This window comes from Ananas comosus, linkage group 2 (genome assembly GCF_001540865.1).
Source record: "Ananas comosus cultivar F153 linkage group 2, ASM154086v1, whole genome shotgun sequence".
Classification (NCBI taxonomy): Eukaryota; Viridiplantae; Streptophyta; class Magnoliopsida; order Poales; family Bromeliaceae; genus Ananas; species Ananas comosus.
The window spans coordinates 13,995,211-14,013,352 of NC_033622.1; the positions used below are offsets into that span (position 1 = coordinate 13,995,211).

Here is an 18,142-nt window from a genome sequence, read left to right on the forward strand (position 1 = left end):
ATCATTTGATTAGTTCCTCAATTGGACCCAATGAGGAGATTTGAGTGCGTCGTGATGAGACTCTGCATTAATGGAAGGTGATTGAAACGGCTACGACATATATTAATATTAGTTTAATTTATGATAAACGGTTGAACCGTCTCCGGTACTCTCAACATTAATTAATACTTTATATATATAATATGAACAGAATTATTGTGCTTTTAGAAATACAGCAATCCGTGTGCTCTTACGTCTCTAATCATTCATCAATTTTGATAGATGATTAAGATGAGAGAGAGTAAAAAAAAAATTAAGTAAAATTCAAAAAAAGGAAAAATTGAGACTTGCATTCATTTTCTCTCAAATATCTCTTCTTTCTCTTATCCTGAGGAAGTTAGGAACATAAAAATTGATATAATCCTAATAAAACAGTAACCCCACTTTAAATAATATTATTATTTGTTTGGTCCTACTTTAGTTTAATACTGCCTTTTATTCTGGGTTCAAAAGTAATAATCGCTATTAGTGTGCTTAATTTTGTGGGAAAAAAAAAAGTTTCGAGATTTTACTGTGATGGAAAAGTAGAAATGTGATTCTGAGATAGTTAGATTAGAACTTTTGACTCTCTTGCAAAGAGAAATTGTTGATGACTTTTAATATTGGTCAGATTAATTGATCCTGGATACTTCACCACAACGCGTACATCTTGGATCAAACCCAAATCAAATTACTTACAATTGCGTAATTTTTGGACAGACTAATGCAGACCCTCTATAAAATATATGGAACAATTATTGTACTCTGAAAGTTTAACTGAATAAAAAAAAAAGATATTTAAGTATTTTTATATTTAACACTCTCTCCCATATTTGGGCTCGAGATTTTTTGTTAGGTCCTTAAGGTGGACTTGAATTAAATAGGAAAAATTAATAATTCTAGGAACTTGAAATGACTCGAACTCAGAGCTTTCTATTCTGATACCATATAAAATAATGCGAAATAATCGTTATTCTTTAAAAGCTAAAATTTATAGAGAACGATGTTTAAATATTTTTATATTTAAAGCCCTCAATTAGCAGTCAATATGATTAAGCACTTGATGTCCCAGTGGAGGGATTCCTTTTGGCTAAGTAGTTCTTTCTTAAACTGTAGTTTCCAAAACGGTTTTTTTTTGTTTTTCTGATCAAGGTCTATTACCTTACTCATACAACTTGGTTCATTCTTCTAATGAATAAGTGGGGCCGTATGCTACATTTTCCTCACAAAAAAAAAAAAAAAAAAAAAACTTCTCATAATAAGCCTATTTAAATAACGTTTCATCAATCGACACTACAGAAATTTGCAATAGAGTCAAGCAGTTGAAAGTGCGAAAGATGATTCTATCTGCATAATGATGCCCATTAGTGCCTTACATAGAACGCATAATTCCGAGTCCACTTACTAAGTTCTAAAACTGTACCTCCAGTTAAATTAACAATGTCGATCCACCAAGTGGTGGAATTTTAACATCCCTAAGCCCCTTTTTATCTTTTCCAATCTAAGATTCCCCTTTGATGTTTCTATCCAGGACAAGAGAGGTAGGTTTTTTGTGCCTCAACTTGTTGGACTTAGACACAAGGAATCCAATCCCTTGTCTGCAAATCCTCTTTCTTCGAAAGGGAGGAAAAATTAAAGGGTTACCAATAGATCATATATAACTAGAAGCATCTCTCAGTACTACTCCAACTTTGTGTCTAAGTTAATTAATAAATTAACCATGTGAGTGTCACATGCTTTCACTAATAATATCCCAATTTTTGCTTCTTAACTACATCATTGCTTAGAATAAATGCTAACCTTTTCTACAGCTTCTTATCTTTTATCTTCTTCTCCTTCTTCTTTTTCGTTTATATGATGATTGTTTGGGTTTTCAGTAACCGATACTCAGATTACGGTGATCAATTTTTTGCGAGTTTTTGTTGGTAGATATTAGTTTCTTCTTTTTTTTCTATCCGTTTCATTTATATTTTTTAGAAATGAGCAAAGTTAGAGAGAGATGTCAATTGTCAATATAAAGTCAATTAAATATATATGCTAGATACGATCGGTTGATTGATATTGATATATTGACATTTTGTAGTTGTATACGAAGTAACGCTAGTTGAGATAAGGAAAGAGGCGTGATTATGTTATCTGAAAGGATTGATTTGAAGGGATTAATGTTACAAGTGGAAATTGATTGATGTTCTCCTATTTGTGCTCGTGGGTATTAGTTGATGATCGATTTTACAATATTTTCAAACCAAATGTCGATGTCACGGCCCTAACAACGAAGAAATTGATGTTGAAGTGCATGTCATTTTACCTAGTTTTAAAACACCTGCGAGTGCATTTATATGAACTAGGAAAGTTGAAAGGTTTGTTCATAAAATTTATAATTTTTATTACAATACAAGTTTTTGATTCTTATTTTTTTGAAAAATATCAAATAAAATACTATTATTATTGGAAACAGAAGTGGTAAGGGCAAAATAAGCATATAGAAGTTTTTATTTAGTGAGGCCTAGTTAGTTTAGAAGCAGCGAAGGAAAAAAATCATTTGCACTAGAAATTTAAATCAATTGAAAAATTACCGACCATCCCTAGTACAAATGGCAAAAGGTATCGACCAATCAAATCATAATTTTAAATTAGATGATAAATACAATAATAAAGCATAATATTATTCATATATTCTATAGTATATATAGGTGCAAAATTTACAACGTAGGATTTCTACGGTCGATATTTTTCTCACTTTTTTTTTTTAATTTTTTTTTGATGTAGGAGTGTATGATTTAAAATGGAGACGTATTATTGCACTAAAATCTTTTCGTACTGAGCCTGATGAGCCCAATCTAATCTCAGGACAAAAGCTTTTCCTTTTTATCGAAAGATTCGTACAAATAAGACTCTTTCAAACTACAAAAAAAAAAAAAAAAAAAAAAATTCCGCGCGTGGATAATTTAGCGAAGTACTCGCTCGAGCTCACATGCACCGGAGGAGCAGTACAAATCCATCGAGAAAAAAAGCAGTAGTACTAGCACTAACTAACCGCTGTAATTGCATGCATGCATGGCTCGTAATATATTTCGTCCGTGCGAACCACACGTGTCGCCCCACTCTCTTCTTGTACCTATGTGTGTGTTTATTCATCCATATATATTGCACTATTTTTTCTCTCTTTTTTTTTCCCCTTTTTTTTTTTTTACTTTTTTTTTCTTTTCTGGGCCAGTGTCCTCCCCATTGATTGCTCTCGCTATATATTTTATTCGGGAGAAGATGCATGCATTCAAAGTTATTGGACGGTCGGCGTGATCTTGTCTTTAATGCGTGACAGAATTTGCTTGTGTATAAAAAAAATTTTTCTAAACTAAAAGAAATTCTGTGTCTTGGTACAAAAAAAAGGTAATTGATTTATGTTATATATATATATATAATAGATAGTGCTGCTAGATGGCTTATAGAAGCACGGAGTGCTCCGGCTTCTACTTTGTTTTCGATGTTCGGACTTTCGAATCGACGATCGCTCCGTTAGACTTCATTTAGAGTATTTGAAGTATCTAGAAAAATAAATTTTGCGATTTTTCGATATCATTTGTCTAGTGATCGAAGTGGCTCGAAATCAACGGCTGAAAATAAAAATCTTACAAAATATGATGATATGACATTAAAATTTTAGATCAAAGTTATTGATCTTGTTTTATATGGTATAAAAAATTTTCTATCAAAATTTCATGTGATTTGGATATTTCTACACCGTTAAACTTGCAACCGGCTTACCACGGCCGTTAAAATTATTAATTTTTGAGCCCCTTCGATCACTAGGCAAATGATATCGTAAAATCGCGAAATTTTTTCTGGTACTTCAAATACTCTAGATCAACTCTAACGGAGCCGATCGTTGATTCGAAAGTCCGAACATCGAAAATGACTTGGAAGTGTGCTTCCATAAGCATACCAGCACAACTATATATTATATATATATATATATATATATATATATATATATATATATATATTATATAATATTTATTTATTTATTATTTAGAGGCTGGGGCTACTATACTCATATAAGTATAGAGCCTCTTGTACTCATAAGTTTTCAGCCGTTCAGATGAAAAAATGTGAGGTTAGGATAGAGTAGTTATGGTTAGGTTGATAGTAGGCCCCTAGGGTTGAGTGGTGTAGTAGTTGAATAGTAAATCTAACGGGTGAAAATAATTAAAGGGTAGATCTAACCGCCAAAACTTATGAGTAAAAAGAAGCTCTATACTCATAAGAGTATAGTAGCCGACTACTATATAATATATATATATATATATATATGAGTTTGACTGGGGTCTATTAGTAGCAAAATCTCATTGTTTTTTTTTTTTTTTGAGAGGAGATAGGTACTACGCTACCCGCTTCGTTTATTTCATTTAGAAATAAAGTTAGGGCTGAAAATATGAATCAACTAGGATTCGAACTTGGGTCTTGGATACCAACCACCAAGTCCTTTGCCACTTGCTCTAGGGACGATCGGTCAAAATCTCATTGTTGCTACTAGTTTTTTAGCCTTTGGATCAACTCTTTTCATCATTTCTAACCATTGGATTAAATACTATAACCCAGTGGGGACCACTCAACCCTAGGGAGACTACTCAACTCTAATCGACTAATATCATCCTGACCCTACAATTTTTCATCCAAGGGTTAAAAACTTGATAGCAAAAAAAGCGTTTTACTATTAATAGTATTCCAGCCTAATTCTGTATATATATATCAAAGGAGGATAGTAGCATTTTTTTAAAAAAAAAATTGTTGATTTATGTAAACTCCCTGATCAATTAAAGGTAATTTTTAAATAAGTCATTTACACTTTTTTTTTTTACCGAAACAAATTATATACATATATAACGTAAAATTATGATTAGGAGGAATTAAAGATTAATTTGTACTACTAGATTCAAATCTATAGGCCGAAAAATTATAACTGTTTCTTCAATAATATGATATTATTTATTTATTTGCTTGTATAAATATGACAGAATTAAAGAAATTATAAAAATGCAATATGGCAGTTGAATTAATGCACTTAAAAAAATTCCCGGATAGTAGACACATAGACTCGAGTTAGTGAGTTCGTAATAACTTATATTATATTACAAGACAAATTAGTTAAAAATTAAGTTCTAAAATTATATATTAATAATAATTAAGTTAATTAATTTTTATATTATACTTTATTATAACCATTAGTTCTTCACCATTAAAGGAGAGAAAAGCATTCAAAAATTAACAAAAACTGAAGAACAAATGCGTTCCCCTCCCCTGATCGATTCCCGTGAACGCTTCTCTTTTCTTTTTCTTTTTTTTTTCTTTCTTTTTCTATTTAATTTCCTCTGATCATTTCCAACCTTTCTATGCATGGTTGAGGTGACACCACGAAACGCCACTTGTTTTGATTATTTAAACATATATTTTAATCATCATCTCTTTCGCTGCTTTTTTTTTTTATATATAAAAACATTTTTAAATCTTTTGATTGCACCTCGTTGGATCAGTGGCTCATTTTTTAACGAAATATTCTACTAACCAATAATGTACTGGCGGATCACACGTGTCGCGTGGCTATTGGCAACTGCAGTTTGCGAATCCCGAGTAGGTTAGTTTATTTGAAGCAAATGCTACACGTGTACAGCGAAAGATGGTGTGCCATAACATCCAATCCATCAAACCGTTAATATTTTTTTACTCGTCTTTTCAATTTTTTGTTTAATATTTAAAATTTTAAAATAATATTTAAGTTTTAAAAGAGTGAGTGTAAAATTAACTGCTCATAGCATTTTTTTTTTCTTTGCGCCAAAAAATTAAGTTAAAATTTGATGTGACTATCTTAAAATATATATTTTATTTTGAAATTCACGATAGCTAAAAGAAAAGAAAAATAAAAAATAAATCAAAATCTGGTGGTACTTGCTTGCACAATTGCTAGACTTTTTTTTTTTTTTTCTTTTTTATGCTATTAAAAAACGGTGACTAATACGCCATGGCAAATATTTGAAGTGAATTGTATTTATTAACATAAAAATGAACCTTTTTAATAATATCACTTATTAAAGGCTTTTTAAGTAGTGATTCACTTGTTGAACCTTACCAATTTTTTATAGTGAGTAACTTACTCAATTTTATTGTTTTAATTGAGACCTGAAGTGATTGTTTCTAACTTACATTATTTATAGTCCAAAACAAGAGCAATGCACGAGATGTGCTAAATAAATTCTTCAAAATCAAGAGATGTTAAAATAGTAGTAACCCGCACGATTTTATTGATTTTTTAGATTTGCAGTGCGCGACACCCCTATTGAAATAAAAAAATTCGAAAACCGCGTAAGAGTATCCAAAGCATCATTTTTTGAAAACTAGAGTATTACTACGTAACTTCCAATATACTAGCTTTTATATATTATTATTAATATACTGACATACATAATAGGGAGATATTTCTAATATAAATATAGAGTAAAATGTTTGCATAATTTAACGATATATATATTAACAAAATTCAAAGAATTTTTTTGTGGCGCACCCAAAACATTTATAGCATGGGTGCTGCAGTACACTTGGTAAGGAAAAGTTTTAAACCCTTCCTTTGAATTTCATTCTTAGGGAGTACATCATCCTCACTTTGGGATCTCATTTTTTATTTAATTTATTCTCCTTTCTATGGAACAAAAAAATTTACCCAAAAAATTAACAAGTGATGTACAAAAGAGGAAAACCACACACACAGTTTCCAAAAGCCAGGAGAGAGGATCTTTTTCTTTTTCTGTTTTTAACTTCAGAGTAAATAAAAACACAGAATATGATTGATCTTAAAAATGAAAAAAAGAGTTGTGGAGAGAATACGATTCTTTCTTTTCTTTTAATTTATTATTGTTTTATTTGATTTTTGTTGTGATTTGAAATTTTATTTTAGAAGTAAGGAATGGTCAAGATTGAGTTTTTCATATTTAATTTGGGTGAGTTAGACAAAAACAGTAAACACATTTCTTATTGTATCGTAAAAAATTAGAAAGATGGAGCCGATGCAATAACTTAAAATTTGAGGCTTTATTTGGTATTAGTGTATGTTTGATTAAAAAATTAAAAAATTAAAAAAAAATTTTTACTTCAATTTTTTTTAGGCCAATTTGCATAAAAAATCCACTTATTTTGGGCTTTTGCAAAATCGGGTCACCTTTTTCATTTTTGCAGATTCGGTCCGCTTTTTCAGCAAACTGACCAAAATACCCTTATTACTTTTTCTCTTTCCTCTTTCTCTCTCTTCTTCGTTTCTCTCGTTCTTTTTTTTTTTCTCGCCGGTAGAGCGGAGGCGGAGCGGAGGCAGAAACGGTTCGTCTCGCCTCTCACCCTCATACTCTCGCCCTCGCCCCTGCCCTCGTCCATGCACCCCCCACCTTCCTCGCCTCCGACCCCGTTAAGGCCGCGCCGCGACTTTTTTTTTTTTTTGCTTTTTTCTTTTCTTTTCTTCTCCGACTCTTTTCCACCGTCTCCGACGACGACGCCTCTCGCCCTTCCCCGCCCTTCTCATTTCTCCCTCTCCCTCATTTTCTACCGCTTCCGACGACGATATTACCTTCGCAGGTGCCGACGTCGACACCGTAGAGGTCACTGCGGCGCTACAGCCTTGGAGCGGGGATCCTTAGCGGCGCCGTCACCGGCGCCGTAAGCTGTTGCAGAAGAGGTGACTAAAAAATTATAGAAAAAACAGAAAAAAAATAAGATAAAAAATTATATTAAAAAGAAGGATGAAAATGAAATACATCGTTAATTACAAAAAAAATATAAGTTGCACTATTTAAGATGTAAACTGCTGCTTTAAGATAAAAATTATACTCTTTGAACGAAAATTATACTATTTTTTATCTTAAACGTTCTTTTTAAGTATATTTATACTGTTTCTCCTCTTGTTGCAACTGTTTCTTCTGGTTGTTCCACTATTTCTCCTCTTGTTTACACAGAAATGTGCAACAAGAGGAGAAACAGTGCAATAAGAGGAGAAACAGTGTAAATAATCTCTTAAAAGGTGCAGTTTCTCTTCTTATTGCATTGTTTCTCCTCTTGTTGCACTATTTTCCTGATTATTTACACAAATGTGCAACAAGAGGAAAACGTGCAACAAGAGAGAAACAGTGCAACAAGAAGAAACAGTAATATATCTCTTAAAAACAGTGCAGTTTCTCCTCTTTTGCACTATTTCTCCTTGTTTACACAGAAATGGTGCCAACAAGAGGAGAAACAGTATATATATCTCTCTTAAAACAGTGCGTTTCTTCTCTTCTTGCACTGTTTCTCCTCTTGTTGCACTATTTTTCCTTATTTACATAGAAATGGTGCAACAAGAGAAGAAATATAAATATCTCTTAAAAGGGTGCAGTTTAAGATAAAAAACAGTGTAACAGAGGAGAAATGGTGCAACAGAGGAGAAACAGTGCAATTTTTTTTCAAAGAGTGTAACTTTCATCTTAATGGATGCAGTTTACATCTGAAAGAGTGTAATAAGAAGAAAACAGGTAATATATTCTCAAAGAGTGTAATTTTCGTTTAAAGAGTATAGTTTTCCATCTTAAAACTGCAGTTTACATCTTAAATAGTGCAACTTATAATTTTTTTTGCAGTTAACGACAATTTGATGTTCATCATTCTTTTTATATAATTTTTTATCTTCATTTTTTTTCTATTTTTTCTATATTTTTTTGTCACCTTCTCTGCCAATAGCCACGGTACCGGCCGACGACACCACTAAGGACCCCGGCTCCGAGCTGTAGCGCTGCAGTGACCTCCACGGTGTCGACGTCGGTGCCGGCGAAAAATGCATCGTCGGTCGGAGGCGGCAGAGAATGAGGGAGAGGGAGAGATGAGAAAGGCGGGGAAGGACGAGAAGGACGCAGAGAGACATCGTCGTCGGAGACGGTGGAGAAGAGTCGAGAAGAGAGAAGAAAAAAAAAAAAAAAAAAGTCGTGGCGCGGCCTTGACGGGGTTGGAGGCGAGGAAGGTGGGGGGTGCGTGGACGAGGGCAAAGGCGAGGGCGAGAGCGAGGGCTAGAGAATGAGGGTGAGAGGCGAGACGGACCGTTTCCGCCTCCGTTCTGCCGGCGAGAAAAAAAAAAGAACGAGAGAAACGAAGAGGAGAGAGAAAGAGGAAAGAGAAAAAGTAAAAAGGGTATTTTGATTAGTTTGCTGAAAAAGTGGACCGAATCTGCAAAAACAAAAAAGGTGGCCCGATTTTGCAAAAGCCCAAAATAAGTGAATTTTTTATGCAAATTGGCCTTTTTTTTACGTAGTTATTATCTTGTACATAGCCATAATGTAAAAAAAGTCTTTTTTTCAGTCTATATATTAACTTTTTTAAAATTAATATTTAAAAAATAAAAATATAACGTTGCCTATGAAGGAAAAGCCTTTCTCCAAACCTGAACAAAAGAATATAGAAAAAATGTCAAAAATCATATGAAACTTATCTGAGTTACAGACCACTTTTGATTTCACTATCCAATCTTTTAAAATTTTAACTTGTTTTATTTGAATAAGTCAACAAAATACTGTATAGTAAAATTAAAAATTTGAAAGATGGTTTATAGCTGAGATAAGGTTGGTATGTTTTTGCCTAAAAAAGATTGCAGTGTTTGGGATGCCAAGCTACTCACCTGGAAGAATCTAAGTAAGAAAACTAGATATTATAAAAACATAAATTAAAGAGAACATGGCCAGAATTTAGACAAAGTCATAGTGATAATTCATATGATTAGAGTTCACATAGAGAAAAAGACGTAGAAGAGAAACACAAATGTATATAAATATAATATATTATTATATATATAGAGAGAGAGAGAGGAGAGAGAAAAGCTCACCACCGAACCCTGACACGAAGTGAAGGTCCCAATTTAAGGCGTGGGCGAAGAAGTGGTGGCGGTGTTAGTAGTAGTAGTAGTAGGGAGAGGAAGAGGAGAGAAAGGGAAAAATCATCTCTTTTGAGCCATTAATGTGTAAAAACAAGTGAAAAAAATAACCTCCTTTTTTTTTTAATCTATCGAGAGCTCTCTTTAGCTTCAACACAATCGTAAGTTCAATCCCTGTTGCTTATCCCCTTCAATTTCTTCGGTTTTTGTGGATTTGGCTCTCGATTTGAGGAGAAAGTTTGTTTCTTTGTTTTTTAAGTAGTTCGCATTGTTNTTTTTTTTTTTTTTTTTTTTTTTTTTTTTGTTCCCCTGGATTTGGCGATTCTCTTCGTGGGTCTTCGAACGAAGAGTATGTTGTTGAAGTTTTGCGTTTTGGGGCGGAAATTAAAGGATTTGTTATGGAAATCAGTCGATTTAGGGTTTAATTCATCTTTCCGTTTAATTATCCCGAGTTTTCCACCCCAATCCATGGTTAGATCTATTGATTCAAGCGAAAGTTTGCATTTTTATTTATCTGGATCTGCTGCGCACTCTCAGAAACCCTAAAAATCCGACTTTTAGGTGGTTTAATGGACCCATTTGGATTTATAACGAATCCACACTACTCATCTTTGCCCCTTTTCATTTGCCTAGATTAATTAAATTGGTGAAATTTGATCTAGATTTGAGTTTTTGCTTAATTGGTATTGGCGATGCTTCTCTTCATGCAGTTTGTGGAATCTCATAGCTTTGGCTTCTGGATCAGAGTGGGGTGTGTGTGTGCTTCTTCTTCTTCTACTATTATTAAGCTTTAGATCTCGATTCCGCTTCGACGGAATGTTGGAGGGGCAATCCTACTTGATCTCCCGGGCTCTGCCGAGCTCCTGCGAGCACGAATCCAAGTGGTTCTACATGACCTGCCACCTCTTCGAGATCACAAGCATCAAGCTCCCCCTCAGCGCCGAAAGGGAACCCAAAGAACAAGGTGAATCTAACAATGCTAAGAGACCTAAGCTCCCGGAGAGCCTGCCTCTCCCTGCTTTGCAAGAACCACTTTTGCCATCTGACCTGTCCAATTCCGATCACGGCCACGGCGGCGATGGCTCCGATTGTAGCTCCTTTATCAACCTGATCGGGCGTGACAACTCCATCAGCTGTCTCGCCCGCTGCTCGCGATCCGATTACGGCGCCCTGGCCTGCGTAAGCAAAGCCTTCCGCTCCCTCATCAAGAGTGGCTATCTGTACAGGGAGCGCCGCAAAATCGATATCGTCGAACACTGGGTGTACTTCTCGTGCATTATCAATGAGTGGGAGGCGTTCGATCCGAATCGTGGCCGTTGGATGACCCTTCCCACGATGCCCCCGAACCAGTGCCTCGAGGGCATTGATAGGGAATCGCTTGCCGTCGGCACTCAGCTACTCGTTTTCACTAAGGGAGTTCTTTTCAATAATATAGTATTGAAGTATAGCATCTTAACAAATACTTGGTCTACAGGTGTAGCCATGAACTCCTCCAGGTATATGTTCGGTTCTGCTAGCTTCGGTGAGAGAGCTATTGTGGCCGGCGGCACCAGCGACAGCGGCAGCATATTAGATTCTGCGGAGCTTTATAATTCCGAAACACAAACTTGGACCACTCTTCCTAGCATGAATATCGCAAGGAGGAATTGCTCTGGTGTATTTATGGATGGAAAGTTCTACGTGATAGGGGGGATCGGTAGTAACAACGAATTGCTCGCATGTGGCGAAGAGTATGATCTTAAGGAGGAGACCTGGACGATCAAACCGAACATGTCCCCAGGGTTGCACGGTCCAAGCGGCGCGCCCCCTCTCCTGGCAGTCGTTAATAATGAGCTATACGCGGCAAATTGTGCAGAGAAGACGTTGAGGAAGTACGATAAAAGCAATAACACTTGGATCACTCTGGGGAGATTGCCGGAGAGGTCGGATTCGGTGGACGGTTGGGGGATTGCTTTTCGAGCTTGTGGCGAAAGGCTTCTAGTTATTGGGGGGCCGAGGTCGCCTACCGGTAGGATGATTGAGCTCGAAGTCAATTCATGGATACCGGAAGAGGAGGTCCCGCCAAACTGGAACATAATCGCCAGAAAGCGCTCGTCGGGCTTTGTCTATAACTGCGCTGTAATGGGCTGCTGATTTCCTACTAAACCAACAAAAAGTGATCTAGCTTACGGGTAATCTCTGCCTTTTTTTAAGTACTTTCAGATTTTACTCAAGGTTCGATGGATTATACTTTTCTGCGTACTCTGACTTAATCCTCTTAATTTTCCATTCTAATTTTGCTCCGTTACACTTCAATATTTAAAATTATGCACCCCGCCCCTCCCTCACTGGTTGTTATGATGGCAGCTTTTGGAGTTCGATCGTGCAGTAAATTAGAGCTAATAATTGGATGTATCCATCCATTTGTAGATTGCTTGGATTGATTCTCAAGTGTGTTGGTCTCGCAGTTGTACTTCATGCGATTCCATTATTGTCGTATCTGTGGAGGAAAGAACACTAAAATTAATTGTTAGCATTATTTTTTGCTTGTATATGTTTTCCCTTTTTTTTTTGTTCAGGTCATTAATCTTACATTTGAGCAGCATGTTTTCTTAGATGCATGCGATTCATACTTGTCGATGATTATCCAATTCGATTGGAGTATAAAAACAAAATGTCAGACACTTAAAGAAACGTCATCATTCTAAGTTCATTCTAATCTTTTAAATTGCATCTAAGACGTATGTTCGTAATTGACAAATTGACTTCTTTTAACATGTGGTGCGATAACTTGACTTGTTTAACTTCTTTATGTTGGAAATTTAGCGCATAGACTTTCTGCGGTACAAACATAAATTTTTATGGCATGTTTTGATTGGTTACAACCAAGGTGCAATGCGAAAAGTACATTTATTCTACTGTCCGAAACTTAAGAAGTTTATCGAATCAATACAAGGACTATGGTATCGTAAAATATTCATCCCTTTTAACTTGTTTTCAGATGCCATTATCTCTCGGAACTCATATTAAGGAAGTTTCAAAGTAATCTGATGCATGTCATTATAAAAGTTTTAAAGTCGCAGGCCAGAAATCTGTCCAGCATATCACGCGAATCGAACATGTAATTACATCGTAACGCATATTTCAAGTAGGCAAAGAGAATATATGTATATTCTATTTATCATCTATATCATTTGGTTTGTTTACTCCCTCTACTTTCATATTTTGTGCTGATGAGCTTTTGATGTGATTAGTCCAGGCGTTTATGCTTAATCTCTGTAGAGGGTTTTATTATACTATGATTTTTTGCAATGGAAATTATGTTTCACTTCCTCTATTTCTTCTGTAACATGCTTTTGTTCTTAGTTCTCTTTTTCGAGAAATACATGTTCTTAGTTTTCCTAAAGAGATAATTAGAAAGCGTCTTTTTGGTTAGATGTCCGAAGCTACCTAGGTGTTGATAAGTTTACTTTTGTATGCAGATAATGATTTCTCTTTTGTAATAGTTAGCTGCCGTAACATCTAGCAGCCAAGTTGATGATAACAGGTACCATTTAGACTGCCAGTTGTTTCCTCAGAATAAATTGCTTACATCTATGAAATTTCTGTACCATTCTTTGGCCTGTTTTGGATTCTTTTTCTGTTTTGCTGCCGCCGAGAATCGGAAGAATGAGGAAGTGTTTGTGCATAAGCAGGATTTTCTGCTCCTTAGTTGGGGGAAGATAAGGGAATATGAAGACAGGCTCTGTTCACACTTTACATGGAACTATTCTTTCCTAGGATAAGATTGTTAATCTCCTATTCTCACAAGATTAGCCCACCTGATTCCCCTTTTAAAGCTGCTGATACGATACGATGTTTTAGCATTACTGGGTAATACCACCAATCCATTACTCAGCCGCACTGTAATTTTGCGACGCAGTTGCTCTGTTACTCGAGAATGGTCGATTACTAAATAATTTGAAGGTTTTGTGACGATTATGGACACGGAAACATTTGGCTAACTAAGTTTAAAGTTTCATTTGTTATTGTTGTGTACGGTACTTGATAATTGCTTTATTTTTCTCTCTCTTTATTTTTTGGTTGGATATTTGGAAAGATGATAATAGTATTTTTAGTCAGATGGTCATAGATAAACAAGGGGCATGATCGAATGATTGCTTCAGTTTTAAGTTAGTCCATAAACCCCCCCTTACACCAAGAACCACTTCAACTGTACTTCAGAACACTGACCAGTCTCTAACACCAATGCCAAAGAATTTGATGATTGACACGGAAAGTTTTAAGTTTGAAATCAAATTCTTTTCTATTTTCAGCTTAATTTAATCTATTTTAAAAATAAATAAAGCAGATGGGATGCTAAAGAATTTGATGATTGATACGCAAAATTTTTAAGTTTGAAATCAAATCGTTTTATATTTTCAGCTTAATTTTATTTTTTTAAAAAATAAATAAAGCAGAGAGGATGTTGTACTTTTCTTCTAAAGGGCACATGTGATGATGATGATGATGATGATGATGATGACTATGGTTTGGTTTCATTTCTTGCAGCAGTTTGACCTGGGCCTTAATTGTGGCCCGCATATTAGTCCAAAAAGTTTCGGGCCTGGGCTTGGGTTTTCCTACAACTTGATTTTGGCCCAGAATGATTTGGTTGAGCTTAAAGTGACTCAGGTCATCAGGCCTGGCTTGAGGAGCATAAAAACCAACAACAGTTGTCTAAGCCCAATATTTCTCAAGCCTTGTTTTGACAAATATAGTGGCTAAAAATATTACTTTTATACTATAAAAAAATTTAAAAAATCTAAAATTGCTTACTTATTCTATAAAATTACAATTACAACTACCACCGCAGAAGCATGTGGCTACTATATAGTGATTATTTAACAAAATATTATTTGAAAAGCAATAATCAAGCATGTGGTAAATTACAGCCTATGGGTGAGATAATTTAACAAAAATGTAAACGATATATAGGCTTGAATTGTTGCAACAGAGAATTCAAAATCTATAGCAAAGCTTTAATTTAAAACTTCTAATTCTGCAATTTTAAATTTAGATTAGTAAATAATTTATCATCACATGAGCTGAAACGAAATGACGAACACAAAAACCAATCAAACCACAAGCAGAAAAATAAAGAGACACAGATTTACGTGGAAAACCCTTTGCAGGGAAAAACCACGGGCGAGGGAGGAGAGATCTTCACTATGGAACGAAAAAAAGAGAATACAAAGTTCTTCAGGTTACAACCAACCACGATCACACGCCTCTATGGCATAAACGATAAACGAAAAGGAAAACTCATAACGGGTTTCGGATCCGATCCGTCGGCCCGAGCCCTCCGCTACCCACCACAGACATTCATTTTTCCTCCATAATTTTCTTTTCCAAATTGGTCGCACCGCGAAGCTGTCGGCGAGTCGTAAACCCGAACCTGAATCGATAGTAAATTTCGAGTCACATCTAACAGCTTCCAAATAAATTAGAAGATCATAGTAAAAAAAACCTCAAATCTATAGAAAATAAAAGGAAACTGTGAACAACATCGAATTGCTGCTAATTACGTATAGCATTTGATCGAGATAAAACAAATATCAAACACCAAATCTGAATGAATTAGGGAAAAGATTCTACATTACAGTGAGTGAGAGAGAGAGAGAGAGGGAAAGAGAGAGAGGCATGTGGAGCTAGACTCTTTTCAACAAGTCATTTTCCATATCGCAATTAAGGGATCTGAAGGGTCGTTATCATACATAGTCAAACATAGCTGTCACAGTCCAACCATCGTTGACTCTTGGTTTGTAGCTACACGGCGAAAGTTCCTCCATGTTTCACCGTGTCCGTGTTTGAATTGATGAATCTTTAAATTCGATATAACTTAAGTATAGTGGTGTTTGAGTTTTTCTGAAATATAGTTATTTTTTCGTTGTTTATTTTGTTATTAGTTATTTTTTCGTTGTTTATTTTGTTATAAGTCATACATTTTGAAAATTAAATTTAAGCATTTTTTTATTTATTTTGGTATAACTTATACTAGTATAATTAGTTTTTTGAGTTCTATTATTTGTTTTAATGTAAGTAAATAAATCCAGTTATCGCCTAAATATAATAGTAAACTTACCCCCCACAAAATTCAACAAACTAAATTATTAAATTCTTCATTATTATTTAAAGGTAATCCTAACTCATTATAAAGAGGTAACTTTAACCATTGTAAAGTAAAGTTTAGATTTTAATATTTAATTAATTTTTTAGAGAAGGCTAAATGTGGTGGAACTTGAGCTCGGTACTTTGGTGGTGGAAATCAAGAGTAAATAAAGTTAAGTTATATTATTTTTTTGATTTATATCAAAACAAACACCGAAAGTGATGGACTTGAATTCCACCTTTTCACTTACTCCAAACCAAACGGGCACATAGCTAGTGGACTCGCCCGACCCCATACATGGTCATAGAATTCTAGCATTAAGGGTTAGGCCACATTATTAAATTATGTAAAGCAGTTGTTACAAACATAGATTTAAACTAAATAAAAATTAATTAATTATATTATAAGTCTGACAGGAGCTCTGTTATCATATTAAGTTACGTACGTAAAATAAACATTTATATATATTTTTAATATTTATATTCAGTACATGTAGAATGCAAATAATATATGCAAAACCCAGAGCATGCATGTAGGAAAATTTGTAACCATAGATCATATATGAAAAAGAAATAAATGATACATCATACTTGAAGACCAACCACATTCTCTCATCAATATTGAATAAGAAATGTGGGAGATTTTTGTGATAATTAATTGCATATGTCAGGTGGGACTTCAGTAAGCTCCAGCCTGTGTAAGTCGAAGGATGTAACATATTTAGTCAAACTATTGAGATTTAGGTTCAGCATCTATATATTCAACTTTTTTGAGTCTTCATGTGAATTTCTAGCCATGTATATATGCATCAAGCTATTTTCTGAATAGTTACAGCAAATTTTATGATTCAAAAACAAATTAATATGCTTCATGCATGATGAAATCAATTAATGGCTTTTCCTGAACAAGTAGCCAGGGGCTAGTAATTAGAAAACTTTCAATGAGGAACATAATATATATTTCCCCCCTTGAAACATGGACCAATTAATTACTGTTGTGCTACCAAACGAGCACTGGTTATAATAGCACTTGGAGTGGGTGGGGACTATATAGATTTAATGATCTCATCACCCACCATCTCAAGTGATTATGTGATGTAACACTTGGAGAAAAGAAGCATCAATCGGAGGATTAATTCATCCAAGTATTGGCTTTTACGGCGCGTAACGATCCTTAAGATCGCTTTTTAACACGGTTGTTGGTCGCGCGTCGCTTCACTAAAAATTGTCATAATCACTCTCGAAATACATCACGAGATGTCCCCATCGCGGCCCTACTTCCTTAATTTCATCTTACAAGTAGAAAACAGATAGTAGTAATTCATGCAGTAAATGTCCAAAGTAGATCGATCGAGCAATAAATGTCCAAAATATTACGCACCAGTTTTACTTTCTCTCCCTAACTGAAAAACAAGAGGAAAAAATGGGAATGTATGTGATTCACACGAGTGTACAATTAACTTTGATGAAGAACTTTGTTCCTAATCTGATCTTATAAACTAATTTGAGGAGTAACTACAATTGTGCCTTTTTTTTTTTTTTTTTTGCATCCGATCAATCGGATCGTTTAGGTCGCATGCGGGTACTGATCAATGTGTGATAAAAAACGTGGGTCAAATTAATCCAACAACTAGTCCTCTCACAACATGAGGATGTACAACTATCTAAGGACATCTTCTTAGGTATAGAAAGCAATATTTCGACAGCCCCTCGTGAATAGCTCGTGAATAGCACACAACATAAACAATTAATTGGTACCAGCATGCATTAATGCACATGCTGACCCTTTAGCAAACACACTGTTGATGTATATTTTTGGATGTGTTTTTACTAGTTTTATCTTTTGAGTAATATGTTGTTAGAGTCACCAACCGTCTCTAGAGCAAGTGGCAAAGAATTTGGTGGTTGGTACCCGAGACCCAAGTTCGAATCCTAGTTGATTTACATTTCTAACTAAGTTTATTTCTAAATGAAATAAACGAAACGGGTAGCGTGTTATCTATCTCTCAAAAAAAATATGTTGTTAGAGTCAATTTTAAATTATTTTGTTTCAATACAATTGGTTAA

General features: G+C 34.8%; 1 protein-coding gene across 8 annotated transcripts; it reads left to right on the plus strand.

Annotated features, from left to right (window-relative positions):
* On the plus strand, nucleotides 9,804-13,953 carry LOC109705094 (F-box/kelch-repeat protein SKIP11-like). 8 transcript variants are annotated; one of them, XR_002214632.1, is made up of 4 exons: nucleotides 9,805-10,107; nucleotides 10,657-12,117; nucleotides 13,408-13,472; nucleotides 13,594-13,953. XR_002214632.1 is itself a non-coding variant. In XM_020225873.1 (3 exons), exon 2 carries the CDS (start codon nucleotides 10,763-10,765, stop codon nucleotides 12,077-12,079), a length of 1,317 nt encoding a protein of 438 aa, XP_020081462.1. In that variant the 5' UTR covers nucleotides 9,804-10,107; nucleotides 10,657-10,762; the 3' UTR covers nucleotides 12,080-12,117; nucleotides 12,293-13,953. The 8 variants fall into 8 exon arrangements, 4 of the variants coding, with proteins under 4 accessions (XP_020081462.1, XP_020081473.1, XP_020081454.1 ...); XR_002214629.1 differs by having other exon boundaries at nucleotides 13,621-13,953; XM_020225873.1 differs by having other exon boundaries at nucleotides 9,804-10,107; nucleotides 12,293-13,953.